Source organism: Indicator indicator, chromosome 12 (genome assembly GCF_027791375.1).
Source record: "Indicator indicator isolate 239-I01 chromosome 12, UM_Iind_1.1, whole genome shotgun sequence".
In the NCBI taxonomy this organism is placed as follows: Eukaryota; Metazoa; Chordata; class Aves; order Piciformes; family Indicatoridae; genus Indicator; species Indicator indicator.
The window spans coordinates 25,409,744-25,424,872 of record NC_072021.1 but is presented as its reverse complement, the minus strand read 5'-3'; the positions used below and the strand labels follow the sequence as shown (position 1 = coordinate 25,424,872).

The 15,129-nt window shown below is 38.4% G+C and overlaps 1 protein-coding gene across 1 annotated transcript in view; it reads right to left on the bottom strand.

Annotated features, from left to right (window-relative positions):
- MMP16 (matrix metallopeptidase 16) overlaps positions 1–15,129 on the bottom strand; it is a 163,922-nt gene that overhangs the window by 58,844 nt on the left and 89,949 nt on the right. The window contains exon 4 of the mRNA XM_054385354.1: positions 6,577–6,881. Coding sequence (XP_054241329.1) covers positions 6,577–6,881 — 305 coding nt within the window. The remainder of the gene's footprint in view (positions 1–6,576; positions 6,882–15,129) is intronic.

The window sequence follows — 15,129 nt, the reverse complement described above, 5'->3', positions numbered from 1 at the left end:
GATGGTAAAAGTATCAAACTTCTATTACTCACCTACTGTGTTTATCTAAGAAGGACTGAAACTTAGTTTTTTTTGCCAAATATTTTCTGTCACTAGAAGACATGGTTTTGTGGTCAGATTTTAGCCAGTAATAGGCATATTAAGCATTGTGTTTAATATGCTTGAAACCTAAGCTCCAAGGAAATCCTTATTTTCCCCCAGAAGCTACTTCTAAATCTTGCTGGTTTAAAAAACCTCCACTTGTGTAAGTAGGCCAATCTTAAATTAATCTAGTTAAAAGAAGTGCACTTTCCATTCAAAATGGTTTAACACTCCCTTATAAGCTTAGATGATTTCAGTACTTTCCCAGAAAAAAACAGCTTCTTTAAACCAAGTTGAAACTAACTTAAGTGCATGGAGCCAGACAGACAAGAAATCGATTTGGATAAACCAATGCAATTTTTGAAACAGAGGTAAGAGTTTATGCTTTAAGTTAGAGATGTCTACCTTCTGACAAATAACAAAAATATTTTCATACACTCTCAGGAGAAGAAAGGAAACATAAATTACAAAGCCATAAAATAGGTGTGTATGTATTAGCAATGAATGTTGCTTTTCATGAGAGCATAGTGTATATATCTTCATTCATGATGGTCACTTTCCTGAATTCTTCCTTTCTGTTCTCTGCACCATAATTTGTAGTATTCCATCTAAGAGCTTTCCTATATTTAATGGGAATTATATGTTGATAACAATTCATACAATAAATCCAGGGAAAGAGATTGGTGGGAAATATGTAGTGCAATTGTGAGGAAGAAGAAGTTATTATACTCAGCTGATAGGCAGTGTCTATCTTTCATTCAGCTTGTAGGTAGCAGTGACTATTAACAGCAAAAATCACAGTCCTTTCTTTCCCTGCCACTATCTCCCAACATGAAACTTCTGAGCATGGTCACTAATTAAGGAATCTACCTTTGATGGGTTGGGGTTGCCAAGGAACATCAGAATATTACACAAACTTGGTCGAAGAAATGGCCCTTGGGGTTTGCCTACAGAACTAGGCAAGATACATAGATTTCTAAAGAGGAGAAAGCTTTCTCTGAAGCCACTGTTCAGAATACTGCTTTCAGGCTTTTCATCTGTACTACTCTTGGGTCTTATTTCAGAAATGGTGAAGGGTCTGAAACCTACAGACTAAACTGAGAACAGTTCTTGTCCTCTCCAAGGCTTTACAAGGGATTCCTCAAAAAAGTAAGACAAAAGCACAATCAAGTAAATAACAATTTCCCTCCAAAATATAGCAGTTAATGATCCTATAATAAGGGACATAGATCCACTTCAGCACTTCAGAAATAGCCCTTCACTGTGTAGACTGCATTTAGCAACTCTCAGATAAAATATTGCCTTTTCTCTTTTTCAAAGCTCTGCAAAGGGGTCATAAGCAAACTTCAGTCACAGGAATGAGGCAATGAAAAGCTACTGAGTACTGTATATAGCTGTATATAATATATATATTGAGTTCTTTCTAATCTATATTTTCTGAAGTACACATCAGAAAACTGGCCTCCTGATTTTTATTTTTTTATGGTTTTATTACTAAAGGCTGTTAACAAAGCAAATGTGCAAGGTAATCCCTATTCCAGGCTGTGTCATTGCAGAAATACACCCTGCATTTTTTTCCAGCAGCAAAATATCTATACTCAGCACACATTATTAGCAGCTTTCAAAAGGCTGTTGCTTAAAGTTAAAACAAAATAAATAGAAACAAATAATTGCCATCCTTATAAGGGGGAAATCATCTTGCCTATAAGAACTTATGAATGTATAAGTGTGATGGGCCATATAGTACCTTGGAGGACAGGGGAGAAGGAGATTATGGGCTCTGAGGCTTAACAGTGCCATAAGAAAGCAGATTTTTCAGAAATCTAGCCCATGACTTGTTCTATCAGAATCTAACACCTTAACCTCTAATTATGTTGCTGTACATTTAATAGTGTACAGATAAAGATAACATGTGGGAGGGGCTTGTCAAGGCTATTAGGATCACCACTTTCCATTTTGGTACAGGAAGACAGGCCACAGAACAGGATTTTCCTGCTAGCTACTAGAAAATTTACTATAGAGACGTTTTCTCTTTTCCCTGCTGCCTGGCAGTGACTTTGAGTTTCATCAGAGTGACTTGATACACTGCAACTGCAAAAAAATACTTGGGAAAATAATTTTGTTCAAGATTTTGACAATAAAATATCCCCCAACTCTTGTCATACTTAGAAAGAATTCTTTGTCGTTTTCTGGATTAATATACATTATTCATTGTTGATAAATTTTTCATTCAAAGAATGAGGTCATACATGTCACCTAAATGGATTGGAGTCATGGGAACTATAAAATCTCTCCCTAACCTCAAGACTGGTAATTTAAGATTTCTTCCATTTTTTCCCCTCCTCCTGTCTACTTCTTTTTCTAGCTCAAACTTAAGTTCAGGAGACAATAAAGATTCAAACTTTTCCTCAACGAGTATTGATTTTTCAGATAACTACTTAATGTAATGTGATTTTCATCTTCTTTTTATCCTTTTCTCTTTTTACATCTTTAACTGTATGTATTGTGAAATGTTTTCTTGTGATATTTCTGTCTATTCTGATTTGCTGTTCTTGAACAGTGTTTCATCTTCAATGTTTATTTCCTCCACCATCATCTTCTGCCATAGTTGCCAAGTGTTACCACAATAATTGGAGTTCTAAGTGAGACCACCTAGGAACACAATATGCATGAAGAAACCATCCTGGCACAAATAATTTACAGATTGTGATGGTTTGAAAAAGGGGGGGGAAAAGGGGGGGGAAAAGGGGGGGGAAAAGGGGGGGAAAAAAGGGGGGGAAAAAAGGGGGGGAAAAAAGGGGGGAAAAAAGGGGGGGGAAAAAGGGGGGGGAAAAAGGGGGGGGAAAAAGGGGGGGGAAAAAGGGGGGGGAAAAAGGGGGGGGAAAAAGGGGGGGGAAAAAGGGGGGGAAAAAGGGGGGGGAAAAAGGGGGGGGAAAAAGGGGGGGGAAAAAGGGGGGGGAAAAAGGGGGGGGAAAAAGGGGGGGAAAAAGGGGGGGGAAAAAGGGGGGGGAAAAAGGGGGGGGAAAAAGGGGGGGGAAAAAGGGGGGGGAAAAAGGGGGGGGAAAAAGGAGGGGAAAAAGGGGGGGAAAAAGGGGGGGGAAAAAGGGGGGGGAAAAAGGGGGGGGAAAAAGGGGGGGGAAAAAGGGGGGGGAAAAAGGGGGGGGGAAAGGGGGGGGAAAAGGGGGGGGAAAAGGGGGGGGAAAAAAGAGGGGGAAAAAAGAGGGGGAAAAAAGAGAGGGAAAAAAGGGGGGGAAAAAGGGGGGGAAAAAGGGGGGGAAAAAGGGGGGGGAAAAAGGGGGGGGAAAAAGGGGGGGGAAAAAGGGGGGGGAAAAAGGGGGGGGAAAAAGGGGGGGGAAAAAGGGGGGGGAAAAAGGGGGGGGAAAAAGGGGGGGGAAAAAGGGGGGGGAAAGGGGGGGGAAAAGGGGGGGGAAAAGGGGGGGGAAAAAAGAGGGGGAAAAAAGAGGGGGAAAAAAGAGGGGGAAAAAAGAGAGGGAAAAAAGGGGGGAAAAAAGGGGGGGAAAAAGGGGGGGAAAAAGGGGGGGAAAAAGGGGGGAAAAAGGGGGGGAAAAAGGGGGGGAAAAAGGGTGGAAAAAAGAGAGGGAAAAAAGGGGGGAAAAAAGGGGGGAAAAAAGGGGGGAAAAAGGGGGGGAAAAAGGGGGGGGAAAAAGGGGGGGGAAAAACGGGGGGGGAAAAACGGGGGGGGAAAAACGGGGGGGGGAAAAACGGGGGGGGAAAAACGGGGGGGAAAAACGGGGGGGAAAAAACGGGGGGGGAAAAACGGGGGGGGAAAACGGGGGGGAAAAACGGGGGGGAAAAACGGGGGGGAAAAAAGGGGGGGGAAAAAGGGGGGAAAAAGGGGGGGGGAAAAGGGGGGGGAAAAGGGGGGGGGAAAAGGGGGGGGAAAAGGGGGGGGGAAAAGGGGGGGGAAAAGGGGGGGGAAAAGGGGGGGGAAAAAAGGGGGGGAAAAAAGGGGGGGAAAAAAGGGGGGGAAAAAAAGGGGGGGAAAAAAGGGGGGGAAAAAAGAGGGGGAAAAAAGAGGGGGAAAAAAGAGGGGGGAAAAAGGGGGGGGGAAAGAAGGAAAAAAAAGAGAAAAATCTCACCCAACAAGCCAAACCAACCAACAAACAAAACCAAAACAACCCCACAACACCCCTTCCCCCAAAATCCCAAACCAAAAAAAACCCAACACACTCACTTGGGAAAAAAATTACTCATAGATAAAATCATAAATATATTTCAGCCTTTTGCTTTTCAGTGCTTTGAGACTGAGCATTGAGGATAGGGAACCTAAGAGACTGCAAAGGCTTCCTGTCAATCTCAAATGGCATGCTTGTCTTTTCAAACTCAGAAATTTGCTCCTGTCACAGTATATCTGGACATTCCTTCAAGATCCCTAGACATAAGCTAATGAAGTAAGATAATCTGCAGAACTTGGCCTTCCTGATAATGAAGTCACCAACCAGACAAATGGGCACATGCACTCTGCATATGTTGGTCAGCTGCATATACATTGCTATTTCTAGAGCTACAATAACATAAGGCTTTTCTCTGGACAAGAGATCTATGCTTCATACCATCTCAACAACCAGAATTTGCCAAAATTCTTCAGAAAACTTAGCAGTTGTAAGATCTTTAATTGTCATGCATTTTTTTTGCACAAATTTTCCAGTCCAAGTATCCTGGGGTTTCTAATTTGCCTCCATTCTAACAGGAATATGTCTCCCTCAATAAGTATATTTGAGCACAGTAAAGTATAGAAACTATTTAATTTGCAGAAAAAAAAATTCCAGTGGTACCCATTAAACCTTCATGACATAGCTAGCAATTTTTTTTTATTAGAGGGGTTCGGTGTTCTAAGACATACAAAAGCATAATTTTTGTGATAGCATCATTTCACTTTCACTTGATGATTTTTCTTCAAGGTATCTTATAAGTGATTAATAATAAAAAAAAAGCTTTTGAAAACTGCTCTACAAAACTCAACCACAAAAAGGCACATAAGATATGAATGCCCTTTTGCACTCCCAGAATTACTTCAGTTGAAGGAGAAGGAGATAGCTGAAAGCCTGCACACTTTCAAAGAGACTAGAAGTATCCATATGTGGAACTATTCCAAAAGAGTTATCACATTTTAAACTGATACCTTGACTCTGGCATACAGACATCTGTAGATTTCCCTGAGTGCTTGAAGTAATAGCTCCAAAACCCACAGAACATTACATGCAGCGCTGGTCTCCCACTGAGGCCCATAAAACCACCTCAATTTAGCCTCACAATGCTGTGACTGACTATGTACCTGAACTGCACAAACAGAAGACTCCTACTGTTGTTTCTTAGAGCTAAACTTGCAAAGAGAACAAATACAAGCAATGCAATACCACAGATTTTTCTCTCCAATAAGAATATAGGTCTTGGTTCACAAGAGAAATATTAGCTTAAAGCTTTGTTGCAAACCCCAGGACACAAACACTGCTATATAATTGTCTGAATCTTACTTGGAAGAACTCAGGTGAGAAAGGAAAAGGAAAGGAATTAGATAAAGCCTCTCATTGTTCACAAAATTTGGTGTAATACTGAAATATAAGTTTGCAGTTCTTGTACTCTTTATGGTCTTTTTCCATGCAAGGAACATCCTCTGTGCGCCATTGTTTGCTGAAAAGGCTCTCTCAAACTCTGCATAACAGGCACAGAAAGATCTACTAGGATAACTGAAGATGCTTGGAACCAAAACCTGTCAAAGCATCAAAGCATCAACACAGAATATGTCTACACAAAAACTCTTCTTTGATACTGCTCTGCAGAGATGCAAAGGATACCTTTAAATTAGGTTTCCTACACATTGGAAGTAACTTAGTCACATGAACTTGGAGCTCCGTTGGGTGAGGAATAACTTTAGGGTATCTTTAATCTTGATTTGGTAAATTTCAGGTATGTCAACTGCACTTGTTTGGTGAATGTGCATCTCAAGTCAATTAGACAAATGTTAGAATTACCAGTTCCAAAAGACAATCAAAAACTACTGGGAAAGACTAAGTCTGTTCTTGGAATGGCATCTTTAAGAGTTCTCTTTAAGTGCTGCCACTGCATCACCATAAAGAAAAATTGGAAAAGACTAGGTTTTATGTACATTGGCTAGCACTGAAGAGTCTCAGCTGTTTTTAACCTCTCTTAAATCAACACTAAAGAACATTCCACATTTTTCTGTACCAAAATAACAACTATATGGCAAAAAAAAAAAATTCAAAATTAAAGTGGTTTATATAAACACTCAACATTTGAATGAACACAAAGGTTCCTAACCCAAATTCAATGCTATTCAAGAGAAACATTTTTTCATACTAGAACTTACATTCAGACTGAAGATATTTCTAAAGTAAGGTGAACTCCAGTAAACAAACGTGGACTACGTGACTTCAGGGACAGGGAAGCATGGAAATAGATCTGTTAGCTGAAATCCACACAATTTATTCACTTTAAACCAAAATCTTTTCTTACCATCATGATTGGGATTTCCCAAAGTCCATGGCTCATCTGAGTCAAAATGAGTGTCTCCCCCTATTCCTGGCCCAGGGAAATATGCATGAGCCAAAAATCCTCCTTCCCCATCAAAGGGAGAACTGTCTCCATGAAACCCCGATGCAAAAATGATCGTAATATCCACGTCCCTCTTGCCATTTTCTAGTTCAATATAAGGAACTTCTTCAAACGTTAGAGGAGTTACATTCTGCCACACATCGAAGGCACGGCGAATGGCTTTACGGGTTTCAGCATCACCTACTTTGGGAGTGACGTTCTTTATGCTGGAAGAAACAGACAAACATCAGATGAAATTTGACAGAACGGTAAGTGACACTGCTTGCATCCATTTCCCCCTAACCATTAAAAGCACTGTGATTTTAAGAAAATGTGATCGTCTGGCATTATGTCCTATAAGGAAGAGTATTTTTCAACAAGCTGGTGTGAAATTGTGTCAAAATGCCTGGCCCTTAATTCTAACACCTGCATTACTTAGGTTACTCTCAGCAGTACAAGCCCCTTGTTTTTAAAAGATTAAAAATATTTTAAAATTAAAAACTCTTAACAGTGGGATAAACCAGATTAATCAACCACTGACTGTTGTCCTCCTGGACCACAATTATACTCCATTACAGCTGAAGAATGGCATGCCATTTCTGATCAAAAGAAAAGTGTTTCTAGTTAAATGAAATAGTAACTTTGTAGTAAGTCCATTAACAATAGCAGAGCTCCATACTGTGACTACCAACCAGCATTCACAAAGCCTTAAAAACAGTTCTTGCAGCATTTTTAACTGCATAGATAATTTCTTATCACAAAATGTTTTGATTTCAATACAAGACAGATAATTCCTTATTAGAAATGAAGCATTTTTTATTTCAATGCAAGCTAAGATGTCCTTTTATGATCTGAGTACTCCTATAAATCTTGCACAAAACTGTAGAATTCAGATAAATCATTTTATAGAAGACAATTATGTGCTAATTGAGAAATACATATTTAAACAGATATTTCAGTCTCCACTACTACTTCAAATAACAGACATAAGAGAAAAGCAAAACAGCCATCAGAATTACAGTTGAGTTCAGAGTCACAGTTAATAGTAAATTATAGTAGAGACACCTTCAAAAAACCTGTCCTTCTCTTGTTATTGCATTCTAGTTGAGACTGGCAATAAATTTCAGACCAATTCTACTTCCACCATCATTTTCACTTGATTCATAGAGCCATCAAACAGTGTGTTAGGTTTGTGTCTGTTCTGAAACTGCTGCAATCAGATGCTCTTTGTTCATTTGACATGTGCTTGACTCAATGTCCAGCACAAATTTCAGGAGTTAAACCTTACATATATTCTGGAACTATGTATGTAAGTTTACACAGTATGGCATGTTAATGGAGAACACAAATATTTTCATGAAGCATTATATTTGCTTGATTATATGGTATTGTAAGTTTATATAAATGGAAATAAACCCTTCAAGCCTAATTTTATAGATTTGGCTTCACATATACAATATATTGCTTATAGGTTCATGTAGAAAACAAAAAGTTACCTATTTTGACTAGACTTTTAAATATTCTTTGAGTCCAGTAATACTTATCTAAAGAAAGAGCTTTCCTTTTGTTCCAAAAGGATATCAAAACAGAGTAGAAAAATAATGCAGAGAATCCACTGCTTCCCATAATATTTTGTTCTAAAGATGATTTAACCAGTCATTACATCCTTGTGCTTACTCTCTTATTCGTCTGGCTTATAGCATTGGTTCTTGTTCTGCCTTTCTCTTTCACATTCCTGAGACATTTAAAAGACATTTCTGCACTGCAAAGTCATTATCTTTTCGCTGTCTCTTTGAAACTAAACTTTTCAACTGTTAAAATCTCTTACGGTAAGACAATTGCTCTAGCCTATTAAATATTTTCTTTGATTTTCATTTAACTGACTCCCATTTTCCAACATTCTTTTAAAAGTGACTCTGTCAGAACTACAAAGTGTTGTTTACTGATCTTGCTGTCACAGAGAAGCAGTCCTCTGATCTGTAGGCATTGCCTTACCCTGTATGATATAAATGTCATGTGATTTGAATTGCTTTGTATGATGCCTTTTCTTCATAGTTATTTACTCATCAGTAGTTTTATGGTCACTGTTGTATAGATTTTCAGGCAGTTAAAAAAATATTGGATACACTAGGACAACAATCAGTCCCTGCAGAACCTGTCTCTGAAAGCTCTCTCCTTCGTGAATTACTTTTTTGAGATGTTTTATTTACCAAGTTCACAAACTACTCCTTCTGTGCCCCTTGAGAACATACAGTATTTTACAACCCCACCATCATATAGTGCTAAATCAAAACACCTCCAAGGCAACCTTACACTGCCACTGCCAAAACCCTGACCTGTTGCTATGCTAAGAATGCCACTTACAAAGCTGATGAATTTTCTCTTAGTCAGTCCTGCAATGTGCTCTCTAAAGGAATAAATTGTCTCAAGCACAGTTCACTGAATGATTAGACTCTCTGTCATTTGCTACATATAATGAATACAGCAAATTAATTAACAGGCATTATTAGAAAATAAAACATGTCTAGCTAAACTGATTTTTTTCATGTAGGAAAAGCTCTGAACTGAAAGACATAGGATTTTTTTTTATTGTTTTGTATTTAGAAACCTTAATAACGGTCAAAATATTTTTTGAGGTGTGTAAACAGATGATAGTCTTATCCTGTTACATGTGATACGAGGAAATGGATAAAAAGGTGATTAGAATTTTGTATTGGCAAACTGATTAATTGCTTGGTCTAAAAGGATTTGACTGACATTTAAAAGCTTACCACTTCACATTTTCTTAGTTCTTTGCTGCACAGAATTAAGTTTTAGTCATTGATTACAATGAAAATTGTTTTGATTACAAATGAAAAATTGACCCATTGTGTTAGTTTCATGCCCACTAACTAGGGGTGATTATCTATGATGGAAGACTTTTTCAACGGGATTCAGCATTTGAATTATTTCTGAAATAGCATCCTACATCTCGAGATTCACTGTCAAGAAACGCTTCAAAACATACATTCTGTTTTAATACAAGACAGATTTCTGCTTTCCAAAACAACCTCCTGGAGAGGGTGAGCTTTTACTGAAAAATGAAGCTTTTAAAAGAAATTAAATAAATCAATAGTTATTCCAATATAAGAGCATTTCCAGAAAATGATTATGCATGTTAACGTGTTTAATGCAAGGCACATTCAAATTCTGTGTAACACAGAGGTTGAAGTTCTCCTACTGGTGAATTATTCTAAGAAAAATTTCCAATGTGGGCACACAAAATCCAAGTTATTTCATATTTTTTCATGGTGTTGATCACATAACCTCCAAAGGTGAAGTACTGTTAAGTATCTATACAGTGTAACATTTACCAGGGATTCTAGGACTCATACCTTTAAAGTCTTCAGTTGCAACAAATCACTTCAGTAGCAAATAAATTCATACATAAACCCTTTTCCTGTTACACTTGGCTCTACATTTTAAAACCAGCAGTCACCCAGAGCAGTGGTAACTATCACTGGTATCAAGAAAAAGAGGAACTGGATATCTTACACTTAACATGTCCAAATAACAGAGCTCAAATAAAAATAAATAGAGGACATGCTGACTCTGAAGCACTGCCACTGCAAAAGGACAGGATAGCAAGATGAAGGCCATCATAATAATAATAAAAAAAACCCCACAGCAGTATTTCCTAAGCATTACTTTCCTAACCTCCAAGTCTAGTGGTCATTTCTCAGAAAAGATGTTCAGCAGAGAAAGATCTGGAAAGATCCAGTTCAACCTTATAAAGAGGCTGAAGAACATGCTCACAATTCCTTCCAAAGTTAAAATATTTCAGTAAGCAAAAGACAATTGACAGGGTTTTGGGCAACCTGATCTAATGGAGGATCAGTGAACATTAGGGGTTGGAAGGGACCTTGAGAGATCACCAAGTCCAACCCCTCTGCCAGATCAGGATCACCTAGAGCAGGTTATACAGGACTGTGTCCAACTGCGTTTTGAATGTCTCTAGAGAAGAGACCCCTCAGGCAGCCTGTTTGAGTGCTCTGTCAGACTCACAGTGAAAAATCTTTTCCTTATAGTTATGTGGAACTTCCTATGCACCTATTGCCCCTTGTCCTATCATTGGACATCACTGAGAAGAGCCTGGCTCTGTCCCCTTAACACTCACCCTTCGTATGTTTATAAACATGAACGAGGTCACCTCTCAGTCTCCTCTTCTCCAAGCTAAACAGACCCACCTCCCTCAGCCTTTCCCTCATAAGGCAGGTGTTCATCTCCATCATCTTTGTGGCTCGGTGCTGGACTCTTTCAAGCAGTTCCCTAAGGTCCTTCTTGAACTGAGGGTCCCAGAACTGGACACAATATTCCAGGTGTGGCCCCACCAGGGTATAGTAGAGGGGGAGGCGAGCTGCTCTCAACCTACCCACCACAACCCTTCTCATACACTGCAGGATACCATTGGCCTTCTTGGCCACAAGGGCAGATTGCTGGCTCATGGTCATCCTGCTGTCCCCCAGGTCCCTCTCCTCTGCACTGCTCTCCAGCAGGCCAGTTCCCAACCTATACTGGTCCATGGGGTTGTTCTTTCCCAGATGTAAGAGTCTACACTTGCCCTTGCTGCATTTCAATTCCTCCCCACCCAACTCTCCAGCCTGTCTAGGTCCTGAATGGCAGCACAGGTGTGTCAGCCACTCCTCCCAGTTTTGTGTCATGAGCAAACTTGCATTCTGTTTCCTCATCCAGGTCATTGATGAATATACTGAATAGTACTGGTCCCAGTACCAACCCTTGAAGGACCCTGTTAGGCGCAACTAGACTCTGTCCCATTGACCACAACTCTCTGACCTCCTTCCATCAATGAGTGCACAATTTGCCTCACTACCTGATCATCCTGACCACACTGCCTCAGTTCAGCTGTGAGGATATCCCTGCTCACTGCACAGGGGTTAGGCTAGATCACCCAAACCATTCTATGATTCTATGCCATTTTTTACAAACTACTAAACTGAGTGATACTTTCTATGAATTTTGAAAGATGCTACACTGAGACAACCAGACATGCATCAACTGAGTTATGAATTTTGTGGTTATTACAGCTGTTTGATGTGAATATGGTTTTCAACCTGATAGGTGGTTTAGGCATTATAGCTTTTAAATGCACATCTTGCACAAGAGCAGCAAGATCTCACTAGTGACATGCACTTCCCACACTGATTTACTACTTCTACAGATGCCTGAAGAGTCTTATTTTGAAGACTGTTACTTGGAAATTCTGAGCTCTACTGATTTTAGAAAAGCTTTGGATTTTCCCTCCCCTCTCTCTCCTTCACAAAAATATCATCAAGACAAATATCCTTGTTTCAGTGACAAATTTTTGGTTGCAATAGCTTCAGGAGCCTTGCAAGCCTGTCAGGATACACATCACTTGCCACGTAAAATCAGTCATTTGAAATTTAAATGTGGTACATTAAGTAGCTCATATTTGCCATTAAATTCCAGTATTTCCTCTAGAAGAGCTTGTTAAGTTTTTTCATGTAAATTCTCTATTTAAAAAAATCAACTCTTCTGATCCAAGAGGCAGTTCAGCAAAGTCTAGACAAAGCTCAAAATACATAAAGCTTATTATTACTGCTTACCTTAGCAGTAATGGCCTCCACAAGAGTTGTAATAACTCAGGGACAGACTTCATGGCCTGTAGACTTTGATACTTCTATTCACTGCATGTAGTAAACACTGTTTTTAAATTGGTTCTACGCCCATTTTTGCATTAAATCCAGAGAACAAGATTGACAACACCTTACTATCCTGTTGTGCTGATTAGAGTGGATACTAGTGAGTGCTTTTGGAAATTTTATGTGATTATAATGATGTAAGATGAGCTTTTAATTAAAAAAAAAAAAAAAGATCAATGAAATACAAATGGGGAAAATAATTCTACAATGCAATTTGTAGAAATGCTACTTGACAGAGAAGATAAAAGAGCAGGAAATTCAAGAAAGGAGGTAAAAAGATGCAGCAAATAATCTCTTTGAAGTATGACAGAGCTGTTATAGATCTGTATTTGATATGAAACAGTTAAGATGATCTGAACATACTTTAAATTTGAACAACTTGTTGAAACTACCGTCTCATCATCACTGCTGTAAAACAAATCTAAATTAAACCCAAACTTTTCCTTTTTTTTTTTTTTTTGTTAAACCCCACTGTTACTTTTACTGAAATTAATAGACTACCTCTGGTCAAGGTATATTCCATTTTGCACCATTATTTCTCTTGAGACAATTTCTAGCAAGTTGCTTCATTAATTCCTCACTGATGTGGGTTTTCTTAGATTCAACTTCTTCCTAGCTTCACTTTACTAACTCTTTATAGCTGTAATGTAAGAATACTTCTCACGTAAAGTCTGATTTCAGTTCGTATAGCTCCTGCTTCAGCTGATTAAACCCAAGTCAGGACTATTTCTTTTGATTTTCTTGCTCTGTGACCACACTGAAAGTCAACCAACTGCTGCTACAACGGAGAGAATTTATACTTCTTTTGCCTCTTCAGTTTCATGGATAATATTCTCCCCATAATTCATTTAAAGGAGGTTTGAAAGTGACAAAAATGAGGTTTTCAAGACAGAATACCAAGCTTAGCAAAATACTTGACAGATAAATGTAATCTTTTACTACTAATTAATTTAAAAGCAATAAAATGCAGCATAAACTTTTACAATTATAGCATATTGATATTCAAAGAAGTAATCATTTCAGGATTGCCGAATCAGGTGAGTATTAAACAAATGAGAATTGATATTTTACAATATTAACATTTTATATGAAAAAGACTACTACTAAAAACACACAAAGAATATATTTTTGTTAACTATATTGTGGGAAAGTATAACTGACTTGATGGTTACATAGCACAGTAACATTTATCCAGGTTTTTTTCATTGCACAAATTTTAGAATCCTCATTTACTAGGTATATTTTACATGTCCCCCTCCCTTCCGTTCACAGGTTAGAAATGCTAAGTTATATAACACTGCTAACGGAGTTAAGAAAAGAGCAAGCATTACCTTTCTTAAGTTAGACTTTGGAAAAGCATCAGGCTTTAGTAGAGAGATAACATGTTTAAATCACTCATGAACTGAAGCATTGCATTTTATGCCAGTTCCTAAACATTACCTAATAATAGCACTAGCTGATTTCAGGTATATGGATACTGGAAACTCCTGTGTATTCTCAGGTTGACTAGAATTTTATTGCTCATGGTATTTCTGACTGGAATTACACAGGGGATGAAATTATAATGACAAAAGAATGTATAATAGAACCTTAATTCTCATCTAAATTCTGTATCCATGCTTACTACAAAAAGCTAATGCTTGGTGTCAGGAATCGCAGCATCTCTGTCCCATTAGGCTTTACAAGATGAAGCTCTATAGTAGTCTTAACAGTTTATGAGAAGTTTGTTGTAGAAAACAAGTCGTGTCTCAAGTATTATTTTTCTAGATTTGCAGCTGTAAATCAGAACTCCAATAGAACATGTGTATAGGAATGCTATTAATCATAGACAGGTCACTTTGAAAACATCTGTTCTCAGAGAATCCTGAAAACTTCTTCACCATTCCATTCAGAATGCTCTCCACACCCAGGGGTATCACTTCTCCATACAACTGAGCATGCATTTCCTATACTGCTGTGCGCTCCCTGATACAGAGGAGATAAGAAATATGAATTTCTTACTGACTTAAAATGCTAAAGTAGGATTCTAGAATATATAGTTGGGCATTTCCACTGCCTCAAGGCCTCTTTTCTGGCTTCACCTAGGATAGCATTAATTTTCATAAGAACGTGGGAGGGAGCACAACCAGGATAAACTTACTAAACTCGATGAAATTCAAAATGCATCCAACTTGTTAGGAAAGCAAAAAGACGTTGATTTAGGGCTTGACACTGTCTCCTGAAGCCAAAAAGAATATTAAATTAATTCTAGTTTGTTTGGAAGGCACCATTGACCATCTACAGTGGGTTTTACTGAGAGAGAGATTCACAAGTGCCTTTGTAAACACTGCCTTAAAAAATTAATCCATTAAAAACAAAACAAGAAAACATCCCTTGCCAGGTTTCATAGATTTTTTCTCTGACTCCATATAATGTTCAGAAATTTTTGTGTAGCCTTATATAAAATTTACAACACTAAGGAAGAATTAAGACCACACCATTAGGTTGGTTCTCATTTGTTCTGTAATGAGGCTGTAATTTTGAAATACTCTAGATGGTCTCCTTCACTCCCATACTCTTCTGGCTGCTAAAAAGGTTCACATAATTACTTTGCTTCTCTCTTTTTGTAGAAGTAATTTAGTGTTTTTACAGATGGGTCTGGGAAAACTCACAAGTCTGACATCCTAGTGGCAGCAATTTAGTATATAAGCACTAATAACATCTACAAGCCATACTGGCATGACCTGTACCAGGCAGGATAGACACAATAAGAAGT